Consider the following 25,702-nt stretch of genomic DNA (forward strand, 5'->3'; position numbering starts at 1 on the left):
ACATGTACTTACTTTGCATGTGGCTGAATAGTGTCATCTACCGCACACCTGAAATTTTATACTACTGAGTTGATTAAGCAACGACAGATAGGAAGTTGTCGATTCGAATGTAGTAAATAGTTTTAAACACAAATAACATTTTACATTATATGCTCCAAATTTACATTAAAAGGTACTTGCACTACAACAAAATAGAGTTTTAGCGGCGTTTTTTAGTCTTATAGCGGCGTTTTTAAGCGCCGCTAAAAGTATTTACGGCGATAGGAAAAACGCCGCAAGAAGCGCCGGCAATACCAGCGCCGCTAAAGTTAGTGGCGTTTTAGAACAAAAAACGCCGCAATAGGTCAATATCTATTACGGCATTTTTTGAACAAACGCCACAAAAGGTCGATATCTATAGCGGCGTTTATTTCCATAAACGCCGCAAAAAGTTATGATATATAGCGGCGTTTATAGAAAAAACGCCGCAAAAAGTCAGATCTATAGCGGCGTTTTTGGATACAAACGCCGCAAAAGATAAGACCTATACTGGCGTTTTTAGAACAAACGTCGTTATAGGTCTAACCTTTTGCGGCGTTTTTAGACACAAACGCCGCAAAAGGTTAGACCTATAACGGCGTTTTTGGATACAAACGCCGCTAATTACCTTTCTTTAGCTAATATTAATTGATTTTGCATATTTCATTTCTGCTATACATCACCTAAATTTATATCTAGCTTTATCTAATTAACAACAACCATACATTTTAATTAAGACAAAAAACATAAAGAAAAATACTTAACAACAAAATAAATTAAAGTTTTTTTATGGAGAGAGAACCTTAAAAGACATTAAAGTACAAATGAGTTACAACTGAACCTCAAAGTGTAGATATACATGGATTTGTTGTTTGATACATCCTCAATTTCACTAGCGTCATCATCATAACCTCCAGATATGCCTTCTAAAGCTACTTTGTTTCACACTTCATTGGAATTTGTCATATTCATCGTCTTGACATCTTATTTGAAAGTATCATTTGACAGTGAATGATCTCTCCTCAATAGATTAAAAACAAATGGGAAACGCTGTGCCAGTCTATTGAAGAAGCCGCTTTTTGTTGAAGTTTGTTCTTCAAGATTACTGCAATTATAATAATTTAGATGAGACTAAGAAGAGAAGGAAACAACCAGCAGAACTTGCATTCATAACATACATGTGAGTGATTGAGAACTGAAAAAAGATGTTGCAACAAACAACAAAAACAGGAAGTCAGGAACCATGAAAACTAAAATATATTCTACATAAGAATGTAAAAAATGTCATCATAAAGAAAAAATTTAATAATGTATTGGTTGCCATCTTACTTTTAGAAGTTAGAATTCTTACCCCAAGAATCTGAGCAAGTTTGTATTCTTAGAAAAGTTAAGGAAATACAAAAGAGGGATAAGCAATGAAATCTTATAATTTTGGATCAAGAAAGCATGCATGTCTAAGTCCCTCAAAGTTCATAGGGAAAACCCTAGTAGGTTCAATCATTTCAAGACTGCTTCATGTGCCTCTTGATCCTATTCATGATCAGTAAAATAAACAAATGAATCAAGGAACATATATTTCCAGTTATAACTTTGTACTATAAGAATTTTAGACGATAAAAAGAACTCAAAAAGTGAAGAAGATGGGTTTTAGACAAATATATTAATAGATTATCTACAGCTGTATCTGTTTCCTCTACAGACAAATGCAAGCATGAATTTTGGCGGCACATGACCTGCAGTCCAAATAATCACATTCTTATCATCACAGAAGAAACTACATCACAATAATAAGACAAAAAATAGGAACACATGCATCAGCACTACGATTTTCATTGTATGCAATGGTGAGCAGTGATACATATCAAATCAATTTTAATAAAATGTATGCAGATTAACCAATCAAACAGTCAATAAGTGAAAAAAATCTAGATTGAATTTGAATATCTCAAATGAATGTAATGAAGATGAATATATGGTAGACTAAGACAATTTTGACGAGGATGTTAATACATAGGCTTCATTAACATGGTTGGTTTACCCAAATACAGATGTCAGAATTTTTTTAGCAAACATGAATTTAAAAGGATTATTCCTAGGGTTTCCAATGAGAATCTACATCATCTCTTATTAGTATAATAAAGTTGACGATCAGCGACAATTTAACAACAAAAGTATGCTACTATTCCATTGTTTACATAAAAGATAAACCAGAGCTCAAACAATAATTCAGAAGCAAAGTGCTATTATTTCACCTAGAAAATATGTTGTGTTGTTTGCTCCTGCATATCTAAAGTTAAACGGAACATCGCACAAAGGCGACTAACCCCGAATCAAACTATTCAATAATTCTACGAGAAGGACATCATCGTGATTCAAAGAAATCCTAGGGGTAATATATCGTGATTCAAAGCATCGTGATTAGCTTACCCTCATATATCACCTTCGATCTTGGGTTGTAAGATCTCTGATACCAATCACCTTCTGAAGCTAAACCTTCCCTATTAGAAATGTCCTTGGTTATGGAAGTAATCGGGAAAGCAGATTTAACATACACATGGATTATGAAAATGATAATCACTTGTCAATTTCACTCACAAGATATTGAAGGAATTTAAAATCTCCTACAATAATTGCGGTCAAGAACCTAGAAACTTCCACCTACACCAGAAGTCAGACTGGAGAAAGAGAGACAGATACAGAGGGGAAGTTTTGCTAGAGGGGAATAGATTGGGGGTTGGATTCAGACCTCACCTCTTTTAGATGCATGCAGTCCCTTAAAATTAAAACCTCTAGTAGATTCCCACCACTTCCCAAATTCTTGATTACAAGCAGGGACAAATCTCATTCTGCACAAAATATAAGTTGAAAAAAAAACATTTTAAAGGGATTCTCCTAGTTATGGTTGAAAAGAGCAGCACAAACCTCAAAAATGTTCCAGTGATCGAGTAAGATGTCGAAAAATCGGCATATTTAAGTTTACGGAATCCCTGCAAGTAATATGAAGGACTAAACTTCTCAATTTACATTCAGGTCAAATTGATAACAGATATTTACAGACCACTGCTAATTGCAAGTAAAATGAAGGACTAAACTTCTCAATTTTCATTCAGATCAAATTTATAACAAATATTTAAGACAGCTGCTCATTGCAACATAATCTAATAGTATCTCAACTCTTCCAGGCATACAACACCGCCTCAAACAGAACTTAAGATATTTATGCAACCCCATCCTTCCTAATACTTTCATACCATTGAGATTATATGTCAACCAGAACTTAACACCAAACAAGTTCATACCTTAACAAGAATACGGACTTTATAATGATGCAGTTTAAAACCTCTCAGCGATAAAGAAGAAAGATTAGGACGATTGTTCACGACATCCACACAAGTTTGCGACTTCAAGCTGTCATCCCTCCCTGCATTATCATATGAGCATATATGTAAAGAGCAGTTAAAAGAGACACTCAAGAAGAGAATCTGTACCTGTTTTGGAAGACTCAAAGAATAAACGCTCTATCAAGTGACAATTGGAGCTCACTGACATCAAAGTTTGCCTCAACTCGACATGACTGTATCAATCGAAGGTTGATTGAACAATTTTAAGGTTAAACAAAAAACATAATTATCTACTCTGCTAAAACCACATTGTCTGAGTACCACAAACAATTGCAAACCAAATTGTGTTAAAACTAACAAAACTCGATGATCAGACAATAATTGCTTTTTTAATTAATATAGAATGTTTTATTCAGTATTCATTCATTCGGATATTTATTAATATTAGTATACTAATTTACGTTAGTGCACGTAGAAAACGGATCTTTTGTGAGCGTTGTTCTTTGATCAATCATTCCAAATTTTTTCATATTTAGAAACAACTTTTAAGTTATAAGCTTCTACCGCTTGTTATATCATCCAGCTGCAACAGCTTAACGCATGCTCAAACCAACAGAAAAGAAAGGAAAGGGCAAATTGGTGGGGTCAATAAATGTAAAAACCAACTTAGATAGCGAAACTTACAGGCCGACAATTTCCAAATCAAGTAAAGAAGGGCAGGCAGCTAATGCCACACAAAGTGATGTATTGTCCATTCTTTCAATATTGTAAAGATGCAACCTCCACAAAAGAGCCCTTACAATATGAAAATAGCAAATGATAAGAACAAAAAGAACAACTTATCACATAAACCACATTCTAAACAAGGAGTCAATGTATTCAACCATACCCAGCGGTGCCATTGTCCCCACTTAATGGGTATAAGCAGGTCCTTGTAAGAATATATGATTCCTTCCCTTGCCTGGTCTTTTTTTCATTCCATGAAAAGCTAGATACATCTACAGAATTCTAGATGGTATAAACCAATGGTTGACAGGAACCTGGAGAGGAAGTTGGGCCTGGTACTATTCCAAGCTTAAGCGATCTAAACAACCATTCAAAACATCGTAATTAACAAGAAAACATAACAACATAAACAACCACATGCAAATAAATGAACTAGCTGATACTAACCCATACTAATCCTTTTCTCTAATAGATAAAACATAAAGGAAACAACAAAAACACCTTCTGAGTTACTAATTAATGAAGTTTTCCAAGACTTAAGAGATCGATAAGCGGTAATAAGACTTTTAAAATGCAAAAGGAAACTTAAGTATCGGCTTAAGATAATGTATTTATTAGTTAAAAAGAAAGGCAAATTGTAATAGCGAAAAATGAAAGGAAATCTTACCGGAACGATTTCCCAGCTCGTTAGATCATGGTGGAGACAACGGCATTATTAACCTCAGGAACGACAGTGGTAAGGTAAATATTCTCGTAGCACAATGGATCCATAGCACACTTGTTAAACATCCAACAGGTTGCCGCAGCGTAGCAAAGACTCTGCGAATCTAACATAGAAAACACCTGCAATAAAATTAAAAAAACACGTCATCATCAAAACAAGATTTAAAAACAAAATCAAAGGCCTTGATGAAAATGTGGAAGAATGGAGGTATTTACCTTGATGGTCAGATCAGGAGGGAGGGCCCAGGCGATGGAGTTATGAAGGGAAGCACGTTTACGAGCTGAGCGATTAGCGGCACGGAGGAGGAGGGAACCAATACTGTGAGCGCGATCGATGAGAAGAGCCTGATCGGCGTCGGAAGGAGTGGAATCGAGGAGGCGGTCGAAGGAAAGGTCGAGGGAAACAAGAGGGGAGGAATCAGTGAGAGAGAGGAAAGAGAGGAGGAGATGGTCCATCTGAGTGAAGCGAGAAGGGAGGTTAGGGTTTTCAAAGGAGGATTGGCAACGACACTATAGTACATGTGTATAACGGCGTTTGTATAAAAACGCCACTATAGTATATGTGTATAACAACGTTTGTATAAAAACGCCTCTAAAGTATAATTCTATAGCGGCGTTTGTATAAAAATGCCACTAAATTATGAGTCTTTAGCGGCGTTTGTATAAAAACGCCACTAAAGTACTACTCTTTTGCGTCGTTTGTTGAAAAACGCCACTATCGATGAACCTATTGCGGCGTTTTTATAAAAACGCTGCTAACGTTACCATTTTGTGGCGTTTGCTATGTAAACGCCGCTATATGTTTAAAATTAGTGGCGTTTACTCCTAAAACGCCGCTAAAAACGCCGCTGTATAACAATTTTGCTGTAGTGTTGAAACCCAACAGAACCAGAAACTTACATTCTTCGAACATAAATGACATTCAACAAGGCACTAAAGCACTCTCTCCTTTGGAGATGGCTACAAGGCCTTGGCACGCAGATAGTCTTGTAAATGAACTGAACGTTCAGCGAACCGTTCATGAACCGTACGGCGGGAAGTTCGTTTATGTGCGTTTATTTATTAAATGAACGAACATGAACAAGATTTTGTGTTCGTTTAATTAAATGAACGAACATGAACATAGGTCTCGTTCGTTCATTTACGTTCGTGAACGTTCGGTTATGTTCGTTCGGTTATGTTCGTTTATGTTCGTTCGATTATGTTCGTTTATGTTCTTTTATTTATGTTTAACCCAATCTTCTTAAATCAATTTTGGTGACCAATTTGTAAGTATCTTAAAAATATTAATTAATCTGATATTCTGATGACCAACTCTATAATTAACCCAATTTATTTGGAAACGATCGTTGAAAGCTTCAAAACAATTTATATTATAATGCAATCTGAAGTTTTACAGGTTTGTTTTCATCTCTTTCTCTGTTTTATTTGGCTTAATAGTTGATATGTAAAGTTATTGCGGGTATCATTACATCTAAAACTCAAGAAAACATCATACTTCTTTCTAGAAATAGATGGGAAGATAAAGGTAACAATCGGAAGTATATGAGCATCAGTAAAGAGAAAAATATATAGAATTTGCCAGAAAATAAAACAAAGGTTTCTATGTAATTTCTGAAAAAGAGTGTAATAGCGGAAGTAATGGGTTTTACAGGAAGAACCCATTAATAAGTATAAAAAAACACTTTGACAATGAACTTTTGTTTTCATAGTTCTTGTGTGACCTTTAGTTGTGGAGTACACTTTAGGTACGTTAAAATTTTGAATGGTGGTTTAGCAATAATATCAGTTATGATATGTAGCATCGAAGGGATTTCGGATCTATGTTATTGTCTTGTAGTCCAATTTGTACCGTTCGAAATCTTCATGCTGTTAAATTTTCTACTCTGCCAACGGAAATGACCATTATTAACAAACCTCACTAAATTCTGACATTAATGTCACAAAAACGTTTAGCCGACAAATTTATTAGAATAACGTAGTGTAAAATGATTGTTCATATGTAATCATGGACCACTAAGATAAATGTTATAGCGTTAAATTAAAGTCGTGTGAATCATTTAATATTTTTAAAAGATCGATCGAAATATTTGATATCTTCAAACATTTCATCATTGCTAATCAGTTCTTACGCTATTTATCATTGTAGATTTGGTTGATTTGCATTGTCGACTATTTTTCATGAAAGAACAATGGAAGGTAGGGTCTCCAACGTTGATGTTCATTTATGTTCGTGTTCATTTATGTTCATGTTCGTTTATGTTCGTGTTCGTTTATGTTCGTTTATTTATTAAATGAACGAACATGAACAAGTTATATTCCTTAATAAACGAACATGAACAAAAAAATTTTTGTTCGTTTATGTTCGTTTATTTATTAAATGAACGAACATGAACATACCTCCGTTCGTGTGCGTTCGGTTCGTTTACAGGCCTACACGCAGAAGTAGCAAAAGAAAGAGCCTTTGGGTGTTATTATGCGGTCCAAGCTAACCTTTTTCTTTAAATGCAAAAGGGGGGACAAGGAATACTTTTTGGTATCATAAGCTTAGTTCCCTTATTGAGATGGGCCAAGACATTTTAAAAGCTCAGAGGAAGTTAAGGCGAGAAGTGTACGTCGCTTTGGGCGTCCAATTTCTGGGAATCACATCCCTTGCAGACAGTGTTCTTCTTGTTAATAATGTCGTTAGTTTCACTGAGAATGCCCCCTTCAAAGGTCCCCCATTGATGTTCCAATTTAAAATGTTTAAATATCTATACAACAAATCCATGGATTTGAAAAACAATCTTAAGTGTTACATTTGTGTGGTTAATCACACAACTGCCTTAATTTCTGAATCCAAATCCTTCTTTGTAAATCTAAATGCGATCTAAACATAGCCTTTCTCTTTCTTGTTGTTGCTACAACATATATTCATTTCCATAGTTATATTTATTGGAAACTTGAAATAGAAAAATGTTGCGGGAGTAATGCCTTAACCAGACCCTAAACCTTGCTTCTGAACTATCCTCTGCAGGTCAAGATTGGGCTTTGAGTTCTCACTCGCCCTAGGTCAAATCAGTTAACTGAAATTTATCGAACCTTGGGTGAGAACTATAATGAGAGGGTCCTGCCTTCAATCATTCATGAAACTTTGAAAGCTGTTGCTGCTCAATACAATGCTAGCCAACTCATTACTCAAAGTGAGGTATATATCATGTCTTGCATTTTCTATGCCCTAATAGTTGCATAAATGGTTTGGATTAATCGTGTGAAGTTGAAATATTCTGGTTTTAGAATGTTAGTAAGGAAATTCGGAAGATTTTGACTGAGAGGGCAGCTAACTTCAACATTCAGCTCGACGATGTGTCCATTACGAGTCTGACTTTTGGGAAGGAATTCACTGCTGCAATTGAGACTAAACAGGTGGCTGCGCAAGAAGCTGAGAGAGCTAAATTCATCGTGGGAAAAGCTGATCAGGACTAGAAAAGTGCTGTCATTCGAGCACAGGTGAGATGCATGAATCTGCTGCACTGGTTTGGTGGTTATGGTTTTATAGGGGGAAAAACAAAGGAAGTAAATGAAGACCAAAAAGGAAATAAGTTTCACTATAAAATTAGGTAAATAACCTTTCAAAGGGCGACAAAAATGTAAGCCGCCACGGTTTTAATCTTTTTATATTCTTCCACTAAGCTATTAATAGTTTAACGGAACACCGAGAAAATGATCACCAGCCTTAAATTATATAAACAGCCAAAAAGAATTCAAGCTAATTCTAGATGTATGCTCTAAAGTCGGCAACCAGCCAATAATTAAATTATAAAATGCAGATTTGGTATCTTGTTTAAGACGCAAACAATTTAATTTTCCAACCTCCAAGCCAAGTGAAAGGCAATACCAAAACATTATATAAAATGCACTACTGGGTGTCATGGACCATGGCCCCATCATCTCTCGAATCTCTTAGCCCCGTTTGGTTCATGGAATATTTCATTCCTAGGGGAATGTTTTTTTCCCGGGTTGAAGATACCCACGTTTGTTTCTCCACATTCTCAAATACCAGTTAAAAATTAATTATTTTCTTATTCCCGTCCCCTGCTTCCTAAAATATCCTTCTCCCCGATTGATTCTGCTGAAACAAAATTTTCTTCTTCTTCAATTTGGCGTTGAATTATGCTTCTGGCGTATTAGGTTTTGCTTGGAGCCCTTCTAAAGACGAGAATTCCTTCTCCTGCTGATGACGAGAAGAAGCTTAGAGCCTAGCAATTCTCTCAAGGTTGGAAAAGAATGGCAGAAGAATTGGCGCTAGATTTGGAGGAGCTTAAGCAGCTTCAATGCATCGCGAAGAGGCCACGTATTTTATCTTTTATTTCCTCTGAGATTCGGAACTTGGAAAAGGTCCCCCCCTTTTTCTTGGATATTGAAATTTTGATGTTTTGAATGAAACGTCATGTTATTTTGATTCGATTCTTCATATTGAATCTAGTTTATATATCCTGAATATTTCTAGTTTCTGGGTTTTTCTTAGAGGTTTTTCTTAGAGGCTTTTAACGGGGTTTGCTTTCGCAGTGTAGAAGATTTCATATTCAATGGTGTTTGTCATTTTTCTTGGTTGTTTATTGAGTTCTTCTGTTGCAGACATTAAAAGAGGATGCAAATGGAGCTTCTCCTGCTGCTGCTCCACAAATTCCAATTCTTATTGCAACCTCATCAAAGGCTCCGGTTAACCCAGCACTGAGTTACGTTACACTCGCCTCGTTCAGCTGGGATCAAGACAACGATAAAGTCAAGGTAAGAAATTTCGATATTCTTAGAGATTTAGAACATTTTCATCGCTAGTATAAAATATCAAATCCCCAACCTTGCAACCTGAAAAGACAAATTATCCATTTGACTTATTGAACCCAAAATCTTGGTCTGATTTTAATTCCATCTTTTCTTTACGAAATTTGAGAAGTTAGTCACTTCGATTTAAGTTGTTGGAATTTGGTCATCCTAGTTTATGAAAAATGAGAAGCTAATCTAATCTGACTATTAGTAGTAGACTAGTAGTTCAATAATTTATCTACATGGATTAGCAAAACTGTAACATCCTCCATGTCGGGTTAGTGATTAATTTGTAAAGTTTCAGCATTTGGTGATTTAAGTAGAATGATGGAAGAGTTCAATGACTTATTTGAGTTATTTTGTGTAGGATTGAATTATAAAGAAGGAATATTAGAAGGACAAAATGGTCTTTTTATAGCAATATAATTTTGGGGTTAGTATTATATTAAGCACGTGAAAGAGTAGGAAATTAAAACAAGCTTCCAGAGTCATCTTCTTCTTTCTTCTTCTTCATACGTGAGACCCAAGCTAAGGTAAGATTTTCTTGTTAGTGAATTTCTTGATGAATTTATGGTTGATTCATGACCATTAGGCAATAGTTAAGCTTAAAGGAAGTTTAAATTGTTTTAAAACCTCAAGAGGAGAAGTATATGAAGAATTAAAGAAATGAAGTAGAAAAGTGAAATCTTAGATTAGAGTTCATAATAAGAATTAGAAGTGAGATTTGACTTGTCATCAAGGTAATTAAGGAATATGAAGTGTTAGAATTGGAATTAGAACACCTTGAAAATTTAGTGTGATTCTTGAATGCCATGTAAATGATGGAATTTTGGGTTTAAAGAAGTGATTATGGAATAGAAATGAGTTTAAATATGTATATGGAAGTTAGGAATATTAAAAAAAGTAAAATATGAAGGTTTAAGCTGAAATGAAGTGATTTTCGAGCTCAAAATAGGATTTCTGGGCTAGGGGAATCGATACCCATTCAAGGGGAATTGATACCCCCTCAAACGAATATGAATTTCCAGAACGCTAGAGGGGAATCGATACCCCCAGGGGGGAACTGATTCCCCATAATAAAAAAAAGAGAAAAGAAGAAGAGAGACTAAACTATCAATTTCTTAAATTGGTAGGCTATTAGAGGTTAATTTCAAGACTTAGGCATCTGATAATCATCTTGAAAATTTTGCTTATGTAGATATTGAGCCTAATCGAGTTCCGGAACCATCGACAAGTAGGATCAATTGAGGGAAAAACAAAGAAATCTAGGTGAGTGCATATGCATAGCATGAATATGTATTTTATTCAGTTCTAGACTTGTGATAAGTCTAGATTCAATATTTTGATACATGATCGTAGTTCATATGATGATATATGACATGAATCCATACCATATGCATTATGGGACATGAATATGAAAGAAAAGTTATATGAGTTATATGATAAAGGTATGGAAATAATATGTCTACGTGATATGAATTAGATAAATTGTGAAAGCCCATGTTATGTAAATGAGAACTATAGGTATAGTTGGCATGCCAAGGGTAGAGGGTCTATGTGGTCCTTCAGGACATATATGTATTCTTTGGAACATATGTGAAGTCTGGTGAGACACATACTTGATCCTTGGCATATGTATATGATTCTTAAGGAATGATAAGTGGTCCTTCGGGACATATATGTATTCTTTGGAACATGTGTGAGGTCTGGTGAGACACATACTTAATCCTTGGTATACGTATATGATTCTTAAGGAATGATATGTGGTCATTCGAGACATATATGTATTCTTTGGAACATGTGTGAAGTCTGGTGAGACACATACTTGATCCTTGGCATATGTATATGATTCTTAAGGAATGATATGTGGTCCTTATGGACATTATTATATGGCACTCCGGTGCAATTCTACGCGGCACTCCGGTGCAATTCTACGTGGCACTTGGGTGTAATTATATGAGCTGTGGTGACAGCATAGTGCACAACCTCACAATACTCACATACCTTAGGTTCTCTGTATGGTACCATGGGCTAATGAACTTACTAAGGCGAACTTATGAATGTGAATTTGATAAGTATAAGTGTAAGAAACATGGTTTTGGTTATTGCATTGTTTACATACATCTTATTACTGCAACCTCTCTCATTTTGGCAATTACTTTATATTTATTGATATTATTATTATATTATTGCCTCACTAAGTCGATGACTTAGCGTGTGAGTGTTTCACACGTAGGATCCGATAAAGTAGACGATCGAGGTTAAGCAACTGGACAACATTACTCCTGCAACTATCAGATCAGAAGCAACTTAATCAGTAGGTCATTTTGTTATGAAAATGGATGTTGGCATGTAATTAAAGAGTTAAGTTGTGTATGCTCTGAATATTTTGGTAAACTTATATTACCATATGTATATTATTGTATTTTTTGTAAGATAAGTTCAAGTATTTTACTATTATTTGTAATGAGTTGTGTTTTAAAAGTCAATGTAATATCTTTGACTCGTATTCGGGTTGGGATACGGGTTGGGGGGTGTTACATTTAATGGTATCAGAGCTATGGTTTAGCCGATTTTAGGCATAAACCAGAGTCTATAGAGTCTTTAAATGGAATACATGCCAATAAATAGTGAGAACTTATGATCTGGTATAGTATGAGTATGTTGTTTTGCTAATAGAACAATGTGTTTATTCTTATTAGATGTCCGGACATAATAGCTCCCGAAGTGAAGCGGGAGAAGATAGGCATGCTGAAAGCAATAATTCACCTGCCCTGGCCAGGCAAGGTGAAGAACAAGCATCTCAAGGAGTGCCTGTGCAAGATCAAGATATGTTCTTCAGAACGTTAGACGCTATTCTAACGCGTCTTCAACCTCATGCTCCACCAACTCAAAGGATGAATGTAACAAAAGAGTTGAGAGGTTTAGGAGCTCCTGAATTTAAGGGAAAAACCGAAGAAGGTCCGGTTGTGGCAGATCTTTGGTTAAATGATTTAAAAATCATGTTGGATGGTCTCCACTGTTCTGAAGTGGAGAAGTTAGATGGAGCTGTCTCGTTGTTGAGGGGTCAGGCGAGAATATGGTGGACGAACGTCACCATGAGGATGCCCAGTGACCAATTGACTTGGTCTTTATTCTTAGATGAATTTAAAAACAAGTACATTGGAGATCAATTTATTCGACAGATAAAGCAAGAGTTTTTGAATTTGAAACAGATGAACCGCTCTGTATATGAGTATGAATGTGAGTTCAACAAGTTGAGTAGGTTTGCATCCGAGCTTGTGCCTACTGAAAAAGAGGCTTGTGAATGGTTTGTGGAGGGTTTACACCCTAGATTGAAAGAGATGCTGATAGTATTGAATTTGTCCTCGTTCTAAGAGGTGATCAATCGTGCCAAGGCTCTTGAAAGAGCTCAGAATGAGAGATTTGGGGATTTTAGAGTTCAGACATCAAAGAGAACAGGTGCTTCTTCTAGCTCTGTACCATCAAAAAGGGGAAGAGACTCGGGATTTCGATCACAAGCTAGATCAGAATCAGTTGCATCGTCTGCTAGGGAAGCAAGTCAGGCAAGACCTAGACAGTCGCAGTCAGTGGGATCTGGTGTTGGGAGATCTACTCCGAGTCAAGCGAGACAGTGTCAGTACTGTGGGAAAAACCATTCCGGGGCTTGTCGGATGACTGCTGGGACTTGTTTTCGATGCGGAGATGCCGAACATTTTATCCGGGATTGTCCATTGATTGTTGGTGAGCCTGCACCATCTGAAAGAGTTGGTTCTTCCTCACAAAGAGGACGAGGAAGAGGCAGAGGAAGGAACCCGTCTAAATTCTCTGCTCAACCTGAAGTTCGATCAACCGCACGGGTGTACAATCTAAAGACAAGTGAAGACCGTGATGACCCTGATATTATAGCAGGTACATTCAGTTGTATGATAAATTAGTATTGGTACTGATTGATCCGGGTTCTAATTATTCTTATATTACAAGTAAGTTAGTAAAGGAATTGAGGATTCCCTTAGAAGCTCCGAGTAATGAGATTATAGTAACAACTCCGTTAGGCCATAGTGCTCGGGTGAATAAAGTTTGTAAGGGGTGTCCCATAAAGGTTCAGGGAATTGAATTCCCTGCTAATCTGATGGAATTACCCTTTGACGAGTTTGAAGTGATTCTGGGAATGGATTAGTTGTTCCGTTACTATGGAGATGTTAATTGCAGATTGAAAAAGATAACCCTGAAAAGTACAAGAGGAACAAAGATAAGTGTGAGCAGTGAAAAGTTTAATCCCTTAGCAAATGTAATGTCAGCTAAGAAGCTATTGCTACAGGGATGTCAAGGATTTCTTGCAAATGTGATAGATTTAAGAGCTATAGAGAAAGGGCTAGAGGAGATTCCAATAGTTCAAGAATTCCCTGAAGTTTTCCCGGCTGAGTTGCCAGGATTACCTCCAGATAGAGAGGTAGAATTTCAAATTGAGATAATGCCAGGAACCGCTCCAATTGCAATGGCACCATATCGGATGGCTCCGAAAGAATTGCAAGAGTTAAAGAATCAATTGCAAGAGTTGTTAGGAAAAGGATTTATTCGACCAAGTGTGTCACCTTGGGGAGCTCCGGTGTTATTTGTTAAGAAGAAGGATGGATCAATGCGTCTCTGTATTGATTATCGACAGCTTAATAAGGTGATCATCAAGAACAAGTATCCCCTTTCGCGCATTGATGACTTGTTTGATCAACTAAAAGGAGCTTCGATATTTTCGAAGATCGATCTACGTCCGGGTTATCATCAATTGAAGATTCAGGAGAAAGATATTCCGAAGACGGCTTTCAGAACGAGATATGGTCATTATGAATTCATCGTAATGCCATTCGGAGTAACGAATGCACCAGCTGCTTTCATGGATCTCATGAACATGATTTTTCAGCCCTATTTGGACCAGTTTATTGTTGTCTTTATTGATGACATACTGGTTTACTCGAAGTCCATTGAAGAGCACATCGCACATCTGAGGCTAGTTTTACAAATTCTCAAGGATAAAAATCTCTATGCGAAATTGTCCAAATGTGAATTTTGGCTAAACGAAGTAATTTTCTTGGGGCATGTAATCTCGGCAGTTGGGATTAGAGTAGACCCTCAGAAGGTTAAAGCTATAATGGGCTGGGAAGTTCCAAAGAATGTATCTAAAGTTCGGAGTTTTCTTGGACTTGCCGGTTATTATCGAAGATTCGTTAAGAATTTTTCGATGATAGTGTTGCTTTTAACAAAGATGATGAGAAAGAATGTACCGTTTGTTTGGACTTCTGAATGTCAAGAAAGTTTTGAAGCTTTAAAGAGAATTCTGACGGAAACTCCGATATTGGTTCAACCGGAATCTGGCAAGAATTTTGTAGTATACAATGACGCATCCCATAACGGGTTGGGGTGTGTATTAATGCAAGAAGGGAAGGTGGTAGCATATGCATCGAGACAGTTGAAACCACATGAAAAGAATTACCCCACTCATGATTTAGAAATGGCTGCTGTAGTATTCGCTCTCAGGATTTGGCGTCATTATCTTTATGGGGAGCGTTGTTACTTATATACGGATCATAAGAGCCTGAAGTACCTGATGACTCAAAAAGAGTTGAATTTGAGGCAACGTAGATGGGTAGAGTTCTTAAAATATTATGATGTGATAATTGACTATCATCCCGGAAAAGCTAACTTGGTAGTAGATGCTTTGAGTAGAAAGACGTTTGCAGCTTTACGAGCTATGGATGCAAGATTATCTTTAACGGGAGACGATGGTCTTTGTGCAGAATTAACCCTTAAATCAGCATGGTTGGAACGAATAGGAGAATTACAAATTAAAGATGAAATGTGTTTGAAAAGAATTGAGCAAGTAAAGAGCAAAGAGATTAAAGACTTTGAGATTAAGTCAGATGGAAATCTATATTGTAAAGGAAGAATTGTAATACCCGACAATGACGACTTGAAGAAAGAAATATTAACAGAGGCTCATTGCAGTCTGTTAACGATGCACCCGGGTGGAACCAAGATGTATATGGATTTAAAGGATCGATTTTGGTGGTCAAGGATGAAACGAAGCATCACCGAATTTGTGTCTAAGTGTTTGATATGTCAACAAGTCAAAGCTGAGCATCAAGTTCCGTCAGGATTATTGCAACCGCTTTTCATTCCTCAATGGAAATGGGAAAATATTACGATAGATTTTGTTTCGGGGTTACCCTTGACTCCGAACAAAAGAGAATCAATCTGGGTAATTGTTGATTGATTAACTAAGTCAGCGCATTTTCTTACGGTTAGAACGGATTTCTCTATGGAAAAGTATGCAGAGCTGTATATTAGAGAAGTTATTAGATTGCATGGAGTGCCTGTTTCCATAGTCTCTGATCGAGACCCTCGATTCACTTCTAGATTCTGGAAATCTTTGCATGGAGCGTTGGGGACTTGTTTAAACTTTAGTACGGCTTTTTATCCTCAGACTGATGGGCAATCAGAGAGAACTATTCAGATATTGGAAGATATGTTGAGAGCATGCGTAATGGAATTCAAAGGATCATGGGAAAAATATTTACCGCTGGCAGAGTTCGCTTACAACAATAGTTATCAGTCTAATATAAAGATGGCCCCATATGAAGCATTATATGGAAAAAAATGTTGTACTCCATTAAATTGGTATGAACTCAAAGATCGAAGTGTTCTTGGTCCGGATTTAATTCAAGATGTAGAACAGAAAGTTCGAGAAATTCAGCATAACCTCAAAGTGGCCTCTGATCGACAAAAGTCCTATTATGATCTTAAAAGAAAGGAGATTGAATTTGAAGTTGGGGATAAAGTGTTTTTAAAGGTATCTCCATGGAAGAATGTATTGAGGTTCAGTCGTAAAGGAAAGTTAAGTCCTCGGTTTATTGGACCATATGAGATTGTAAAAAGAGTGGGACCCGTAGCATACCAATTGACTTTACCACCAGAAATGGAAAAGATTCACAATGTATTCCATGTCTCAATACTTCGGAGATATCGATCGGATCCCTCCCATATCGTAAACCCAAAAGAGATCGAGGTACAACCGGATATGACTTATGAGGAAGAATCGATTCAAATTTTAGCTCTTGAGGTTAAGCAATTGAGGAACAAGACTATTACATTGGTTAAAGTTTTATGGAAGAATCACAAAGTAGAGGAAGCAATATGGGAGCGTGAGGAGGATATGAGGAATCAGTATCCCCATCTCTTTTCTTATTGAAAATTCGAGGACGAATTTTCTTAAGGGAGGGAGATTTGTAACATCCTCCATGCCGGGTTAGTGATTAATTTGTAAAGTTTCAGCATTTGGTGATTTAAGTAGAATGATGGAAGAGTTCAATGACTTATTTGAGTTATTTTGTGTAGGATTGAATTATAAAGAAGGAAGATTAGAAGGACAAAATGGTCTTTTTATAGTAATATAATTTTGGGGTTAGTATTATATTAAGCACGTGGAAGAGTAGGAAATTAAAACAAGCTTCCAGAGTCATCTTCTTCTTTCTTCTTCTTCATACGTGAGACCCAAGCTAAGGTAAGATTTTCTTGTTAGTGATTTTCTTGATGAATTTATGGTTGATTCATGACCATTAGGCAATAGTTAAGCTTAAAGGAAGTTTAAATTGTTTTAAAACCTCAAGAGGAGAAGTATATGAAGAATTAAAGAAATGAAGTAGAAAAGTGAAATCTTAGATTAGAGTTCATAATAAGAATTGGAAGTGAGATTTGACTTATCATCAAGTTAATTAAGGAATATGAAGTGTTAGAATTGGAATTAGAACACCTTGAAAATTTAGTGTGATTCTTGAATGCCATGTAAATGATGGAATTTTGGGTTTAAAGAAGTGATTATGGAATAAAAATGAGTTTAAATATGTATATGGAAGTTAGGAATATTAAAGGAAGTAAAATATGAAGGTTTAAGCTGAAATGAAGTGATTTTCGAGCTCAAAATAGGATTTCTGGGCTAGGGGAATCGATACCCATTCAAGGGGAATCGATACCCCCTCAAACGAATATGAATTTCCAGAACGCTAGAGGGGAATCGATACCCTCAGGGGGGAACCGATTCCCCCATAATAAAAAAAAGAGAAAAGAAGAAGAGAGACTAAACTATCAATTTCTTAAATTGGTAGGCTATTAGAGGTTAATTTCAAGACTTAGGCATCTGATAATCAACTTGAAAATTTTGCTTATGTAGATATTGAGCCTAATCGAGTTCCGGAACCATCGACAAGTAGGATCAATCGAGGGAAAAACAAAGAAATCTAGGTGAAGTCTGGTGAGACACATACTTGATCCTTGGCATATGTATATGATTCTTAAGGAATGATATGTGGTCCTTATGGACATTATTATATGGTACTACGGTGCAATTCTACGCGGCACTCCGGTGCAATTCTACGTGGCACTTAGGTGCAATTATATGAGCTGTGGTGACAGCATAGTGCACAACCTCACAATACTCACATACCTTAGGTTCTCTGTATGGTACCATGGGCTAAAGAACTTACTAAGGTGAACTTATGAATGTGAATTTGATAAGTATATGTGTAAGAAACATGGTTTTGGTTATTGCATTGTTTACATACATCTTATTACTGTAACCCCTCTCATTTTGGCAATTACTTTATATTTATTGATATTATTATTATATTATTACCTCACTAAGTCGATGACTTAGCGTGTGAGTGTTTCACACGTAGGATCCGATAAGGTAGAAGATCGAGGTTAAGCAGCTGGACAACATTACTCCTGCAACTATCAGATCAGAAGCAACTTAATCAGTAGGTCATTTTGTTATGAAAATGGATGTTGGCATGTAATTAAAGAGTTAAGTTGTGTATGCTCTAAATATTTTGGTAAACTTATATTACCATATGTATATTATTGTATTTTTTGTAAGATAAATTCAAGTATTTTACTATTATTTGTAATGAGTTGTGTTTTAAAAGTCAATGTAATATCTCTGACTCGTATTCAGGTTGGGATACAGGTTGGGGGTGTTACAAAAACTCAATAGTTCTACTTTATGTGTTTAGCAAGAAATGGACTAACTTCTCGGTTTTCAGTTTTAATAAAGTACAAGGTCAAATTCTGACAAATTTATTAAATTTTTGACACAATAAAAGGATGTAATACATCCCAAGTGAATTTAATTGTTATTTCAAACCAAATTTTGATTCTCTTGAGCTCTGATTGATATCAATTAACGCCCTTAGCAGCTTCTCGGATTGATAACAATTAACACCCTTAGGAACTTCTCTTAGATTTCTCTTTAACTTTGTGATAGCAGTAATTATTCTGTATTTTCATTGCATTCTCTGTCTTGTTCGTTTTTTTTTGTTGATCTTGTGTTTATACAACAGATATACGTATCTCTGGAAGGAGTCGAACAGGAGAAAATCCAGGCAGATTTCAAGCCGATATCTTTTGATGTTAAATTCCACGACGTTAAAGGTAAAAACTATAGGTGTGCTATTCCAAAATTGAACAAGGAAATCGAACCAGAGAAGTGCAAGGTGATAGTTAAGCCTACAAGAGTCATCATCACATTGTTCAAAGCTTGTAAAGGCAACTGGTCTGATCTACACTACAAGGAGACAAGGTAATTGCCTAGATTACCATAAGATTACTTTCCATCTTTTTTTTGCCACTAAGCTACACTAATAATATTTTTCATTTTCACACAACTGAAGCCAAACTTGTATAAAGAGCGAGATCTCATGGCCGAAATCATGGACTTAATGAAGGTAAAGTTTATTCCATGATTTATTCATGGCGTGTGTTTTATTGACAAATTCCCAATGTCTAAATTACTGCCGGTTTGTGTAAATTGTAGAATATGTACGAGGAAGGGATGAGGATATGAAAAGAACAATTGCCAAAGCATGGACTGATGCAAGATCTGGCAAAACTGGTGATTCTTTGAAGGGTTTTCGTTGAATTCCATATGAAAATGGGTATTTTTGGGGTGGATTTTAGCACAATGGTCTTTTCTATGCTTATTGTGGGATATTGTCTTCTTGAAGTTGCAGAAAACTTGTTTCTGGATGTTTTTGTTCTTGGTGTGATGAAGTATAGAAATTTGGAAATAGGTGATGCTTTCTCCATGTTTAAATTATTGTTGGATAAGTTAGATTAACATGATTCGTCTGTTTTAGTCTCTTTGCTATTGGGTTTGGTTCGGGGGGAATAGGTTTCATTATGACCTGAACTCAGAAAACGTGTGGTGTTAGTATGCAACTTATCCTATGTTTCAATTCCTTCTTGACCTCTCCCTTTTTAGATTAGAGATACAACAATTGTCTTTAGGAAGACTTCACGATACAAAGTGATTCTGGTGGCCAAATATTATGTTTATAGCTCTGTTTTGGTACTTAATTTTTCTTTTCTAAATAGAATATATTAAAACGACATGCACATCAAGAGTTGAAACCAATAATCGAATCCAGCCGTGTAATATAATTTGTTTTTCCATGTCCTGCATCTGATAACATATCTGCCCATGAATTTGGTTGTGGCTTTTGTACCCAAATCATTATTCACCAAATAGTAAACTATTTCAAAATTTTATAATTAAATTGAAAAAAATACAATTTTCTTTACCATGTACAAACTCAAGTTGGGGCAGGATCCAATATGTAAATCTTTTGTCCAAGATTTGGTTCATACAGGTTGGGAGAATAGTTAGATCTTTAGACGAATCTATTTGAACGAAAGATAAAATAACCATATCTAACAAATAAAAGGCAAACATCCCAAGAAAAAAACAACAAAATCTACATCACAAAATGGCATAACCCATATTTGCCATTAGTTTCGTTCCAGAGAGGAAGAAAACTTCCATAGCTCTAAGCCGTATTTATTTTGTATGCAAGATTTACACATGATCCATTGAGACAGTAGAAAAACAATGTTTTATTTTATTTAAGCATTGTAAAAAAATAATGGATTTTAAAGCACAATGAGAAGACAACAATATTTTATTAAAATATTAACAAAGATAATGATGAATGACGGTGAAATATAAAATTATAGACAATATGATTTTTAGTGTTATATTTTCTTACTTATTTGAATTATGTTTTTGTAATATAAATTAATGAGATAAATAATAATGATAAAGTATGCATAATTAAGTATAAATATAAAAGATAAATAAATAAATTATTGTATATAGAAGATATAATAAATATTATATCTTAGATAACAAAAATAATTTACATCTTTTTATTATTATGAATATCTTTGAAGAATTTCTACAATGTAAACATTTAGTTAAATGTTTATGTAAAATTTTAATATATTTTTACATAAATTATGTAAAATTTAATATTAATTAAAATTAAAATAATACATGATATATTTAAATACCCAAGTAATATATTATCAACAAATATAATTTTTATATAAATACTTTTTATTTAAATATTTAGAATTTCACTTGTTAAAAAAAATATAGAACAAAGACAATTTAGTAAAATATACATTCTAGTAATCTTTTATTCCTCCAACCAAACACTGTAATCTTACATTCATGTCAAACAAACCAGACACAGTAATGTAACATTCCAAGTAATCCTATTCCCTGGTAATCTTTTATTCAGAGTTAGAGATCAGAGAAAACAATGGGTAAAACCCAAAACACTCGTTCCACTCTTAGCTCCGATGAGGAAGCAATTTTGATGGCCATGCAACTCTCCTTTGCATCAAATTTTCAATATAATATGGTTCCATGGATTACGCGAAATTTTATATTAAATAAAAAATAAACATAAAATATAAAAAAATTAAGACTTTAGATCGTCCCCTCATCCGTCACTGTGTGGCTTTGTGTACATGTTTAATAATTATTGGCTTCCTTAAATGATAAAAGTAAAGAGTCGAAGGCGATGTTGATGGAGATGTCTTAGCAGCATGGTTAAGGAAAAATATTATTGAAAATATTAATATTTTTTTAATATTTTTGGTAAAATATTATTTAAAATGTTATTTTTTATATAAAAAATTTTAACATTGGACGCTACAGAAATTGTAAAGTGTTATTTAAAATATTTTTTAATCGAAAATGTTAATATTAGGTTTTACCGAAAATTAGTTAGTGAAATTAACGTTTTCGGTAAAAATAATAATGTTTTTAGATAGTGCTTTACTGAAAATATTAAAAAAAAAATTGATATTTCTAATAAGATATTTTCTTAATTAAGATTGCCGTACAATAAAATTACTCATACTGATGTAATATACCTGCAACTAAAACATTCTTTGACTAGTTAGAAGGGCAGAATAATAATTCTAAGAATGATGACAAAGAATTTGTCAATTAACAATTCTTTGACTAGTAGTAAGGAAGAAGGTGGACAGAACGTCCGAGATGACGAAATACCACCATAAGATGTATATTTTTGACACGTGGAATGATGTATATTTTTGACAGACCGCTGCACCATAAAACACTTGTATAAATATATACTAATAGTAGTTTAATGAAGCAATATCTGTTTGAGTTGATTTCATTATAACTCCTCAAATTATGACCCTTGCTCTAGATTAGTCCCCAATTGTTTTAGCATTCTAATTTCATCCTTAAACTAAGACTCTCATTCTAAATGAGTCCCTAAACTTTCAAACATTCCAAATTCATCCTCAAACTATGAACCTCATTATGTATTGATCTCTAAAATTTTGAATGTTCTAATTTTATCCCCCAAACTTTTGAATGATTCAGGGGGAAGATATCGGAATATTCAAAAGTTTAGGACTGATTTAGAACGAGAATCATAATTTAGGGATGAAATTATAATGTTCAAATTTTGGAGACTAATTTAGAATGAGAGTCATAGTTTGGCAATAAATTTAGAATATTTAAAAGTTTAATGATCATTTTAGAAGGAATGTCATAGTCTGAGGATGTATGATGCAATTAACCCTATTATTTCGACAAGGTATATATATTTTTAATTAAGATCATATAGAATATTTCGATAAATAAAAATGTTATGAGTATTATAATATCATATTATAATTCGAGATGTATCATTCGTAAGAATTTTTACACGAAATATTCACCTTCTTATTAATTTCATGCAATTAACTGTTAGGTGAGTATTTGACCGGGTTTCACGCAGTGGGATGTATGTATCACGTGCTCATCCTAGAATCTTAATTTTTTTATGTTAGTTGTTCATTATACTAAATGTATATATATTTTTTTAATTTTATTTGTATATATCTCATAAAAAAAATTCATTATCAATATATATATATTCAACCTAAAAAATATTTATAGATCCACCACTAATTTTACGACCATAAATATAGAAGTTTATATAGGAGTTTCTTGGTAATTGATTTGGGTTTATATTTTCAAAATTGGGTAATTGACACCATTTCCTTCCTCGTTCCTTCCTAAAGATTGGGGGGGGGGGGGACTTAGTGCTCACGCCTGAGTCTCGGTAAAGTCAAAGTTCTTGAAAATTTAACTTCAGAATAATATAATATGTTTTTTTATCAGATATCTACTGTATCAGTGCAGGAAATAAAATTATGTGTATTATAATAATATAAATAATATATGTTGTTCAAAATTTTAACATAACTAAAATATGTAAATTACTTTGATAATTTAAACGTACCAGCCCCATAGATAATACATTATATTAGTTAATATGTATATTTCATTTATATTAATTTGATTATTAAATAAGTGAAAGAAAAAAATATATCCTTAATTAAGTAATGAATATGGGAAATAATTAATATGTATTAGTACTATAATTTTATTTGCACTGGTTTAATAAATGTTTTCATATGATTAATACGAATCAATAATTTCTGATTAATTATAAGTTAAGAAGTAAATTAATTATTCACTAAAAGTTGCTTAAATTATTATTTATTTATTGATCCGAGTTATAAATTATAAAACCCTAGAAATGCTAAAAGTATATCACTGGACACGAGTTTATGTCTGAATTTTCAAAGGAAGATAAGAATTCAGATCGCGCGAGTGTACACAGTGCCTCCCTCCTTCTGCGACCGTGAGGCTGCTAAACCCAAAAATGCTCGACATTAACCTTAAAAAATATATAAGCAGACAACAATAATTATAGACTTATACTTTAAAGTCGATCGGCAACCAGCTCATAATTAAATTATATAATGCAGACTGACGTATGTAATTACGCAAACATTTTAACTTTCCAAGTTCGAAGCCATGTGGCAAAGGCTCACGCCCCTCAGTGACAAGACATTATATATACACTATCATGTGTTACGGACAATTCTCCCATCATATCTTCATTCTCTGCAACCTCTAGAGGGTTTTTATTTCCAGTGTTTGAGAACAGAGAAAACAATGGGTTCAACCCAAAACACTGGTTCCACTCTTAGCTCCGATGAGGAAGCAATGTTGATGGCCATGCAACTCTCCTTCGGATCAGCCTTACCCATGATCCTCAAGTCGGCTATAGAGCTCGACCTGCTCGGGATCATCGACAAAGCTGGTCCAGGCGCTTTGCTGTCTACGAAAGAAGTTGCTGCCCAGCTCTCCACAACCAACCCTGATGCGCCTCTCATGCTAGACCGCATGTTTCGAGTGCTGTCGAGCTACTCCGTCCTCACTTGCTCCTTGCGCACTCTTCCCGACGGAAAGGTCGAGAGACTCTACGGCCTTGGCCCCGTCTGCAAATTCTTCACCAAGAACGAGGACGGAGGCTCAGTTTCCACCATCTCTCTCATTGTTCAAGACAAGGTCTTTATGAACAGCTGGTTTCACTTGACAGATGCAGTGTTGGAAGGTGGATCTCCATTTAACAAGGCCAACGGTATGCCTGTATTTGATTACCTTGGCACGGATCATAGACTCAATATGATTTTCAACAAAGGAATGTTCGATTTATCTTGCATCAACATGAAATGGATTCTCGAGAGATATGATGGCTTTGAGGGACTAAAAACACTGGTTGACGTTGGCGGTGGGACTGGGGTCGTACTTAACATGATTGTCTCCAAGTACCCCAGCATAAAAGGGATCAATTTCGATTTGCCTCATGTTATCGAGAACGCTCCTACTATCCCTGGTATAAATGATATTGTCATTTTTTTAAAGTGTTTAATTAAAAACCATCACATAAACTAACATGTCTTGAAGATGATATTTGATTGTAGGAGTGGAACATGTTGGTGGAGACATGTTTGTGAGTGTTCCGAAAGGAGATGCAATTTTCATGAAAGTGAGTTGGACTACATAAAAGTTAAGAATTCTGTCGACTTGGTAAACCATGTATAACTTATGTTCTGGAGATGTATGTGTTGGTGGTGCAGGTTATATGCCACAGTTTCGACGACGAAAGTAGCCTGAAAATTTTCAAAAAGTGCTACGAGGCTTTGCCGGAGAATGGGAAAGTGATAGTTGTGGAGAACATACTTTCGGAGTACCCAGATTCAGGCCCTATCACAAAGTTCACCACCTTATCTGATGGTTTCATGCTGGCCTGCAACCTTGGGAAAGAGAGGACTGAAAAGGAGTTTGAGGCACTGGCCAAGGGTGCTGGATTTCAAGGCTTCCAAGTCAAAGCTTCTGTTTATAGCATCTGTGTTATGGAGCTTCTCAAAAGTGCTTGAATCCTTTTCCTTAGAGTCGAACATAAGACAACAGAGTCGGATTCCATGGTTTGAATCCACTTGTTTAATAAGGAGGCATTTTTAGTATAGTGTAACTTGTGTACTTGTTCAATAATTATTGGTTTCCATTTCATGCCATAAAAGACTGACATTTACTCTCTTCCTAAATCCGAACTCCCTAAATTGCCTAATTATTGATAATTCATTTTAGGGACTAAATTATATTTATTAAAGATTTGTCTGATCAGATAAAAATATTTATTTTTATAGATTACACAGATTATTAAGCATATAATCTTTCAAAATTATAAATTAAAAAAATAAAGATCAATTCACAATGTTATGGCTTTAGAACTAAATTGTAAACATTCAAAATTATGGTATTGAATACTGATATCATTGCCTAACATATTATTAATATCTTTTTCAATGTATCAAGA

At 34.9% G+C, this 25,702-nt stretch overlaps 3 protein-coding genes and 1 pseudogene across 3 annotated transcripts; 3 read left to right on the forward strand and 1 right to left on the reverse strand.

The window, feature by feature from the left end:
• Window positions 1-1,515: 1,515 nt before the first annotated feature.
• Window positions 1,516-6,743, reverse strand: LOC120178227 (annotated as a pseudogene).
• A 629-nt stretch (window positions 6,744-7,372) lies between these two features.
• LOC120178228 (prohibitin-1, mitochondrial-like) lies at window positions 7,373-8,273 on the forward strand. Its single transcript, XM_039184150.1, has 3 exons — window positions 7,373-7,536; window positions 7,860-7,995; window positions 8,085-8,273. The coding sequence occupies exons 1-3, from the start codon at window positions 7,373-7,375 to the stop codon at window positions 8,271-8,273; spliced, it is 489 nt and encodes a 162-aa protein (XP_039040081.1).
• A 797-nt stretch (window positions 8,274-9,070) lies between these two features.
• Window positions 9,071-19,779, forward strand: LOC120178230 (calcyclin-binding protein-like). The gene is made up of 6 exons (XM_039184152.1): window positions 9,071-9,185; window positions 9,426-9,578; window positions 19,004-19,242; window positions 19,350-19,387; window positions 19,477-19,569; window positions 19,667-19,779. The coding sequence occupies exons 1-6, from the start codon at window positions 9,075-9,077 to the stop codon at window positions 19,777-19,779; spliced, it is 747 nt and encodes a 248-aa protein (XP_039040083.1). The 5' UTR covers window positions 9,071-9,074.
• Window positions 19,780-23,939: 4,160 nt separating this feature from the next.
• On the forward strand, window positions 23,940-25,382 carry LOC120178119 (caffeic acid 3-O-methyltransferase 1-like). Its single transcript, XM_039184063.1, has 3 exons — window positions 23,940-24,718; window positions 24,807-24,871; window positions 24,963-25,382. Exons 1-3 carry the CDS (start codon window positions 23,995-23,997, stop codon window positions 25,260-25,262), a joined length of 1,089 nt encoding a protein of 362 aa, XP_039039994.1. The 5' UTR covers window positions 23,940-23,994; the 3' UTR covers window positions 25,263-25,382.
• The last annotated feature ends 320 nt before the right edge of the window (window positions 25,383-25,702 follow it).

This window comes from Hibiscus syriacus, unplaced genomic scaffold (assembly GCF_006381635.1).
Source record: "Hibiscus syriacus cultivar Baekdansim isolate YM2019G1 unplaced genomic scaffold, ASM638163v2 tig00112344_pilon, whole genome shotgun sequence".
NCBI lineage: Eukaryota > Viridiplantae > Streptophyta > Magnoliopsida > Malvales > Malvaceae > Hibiscus > Hibiscus syriacus.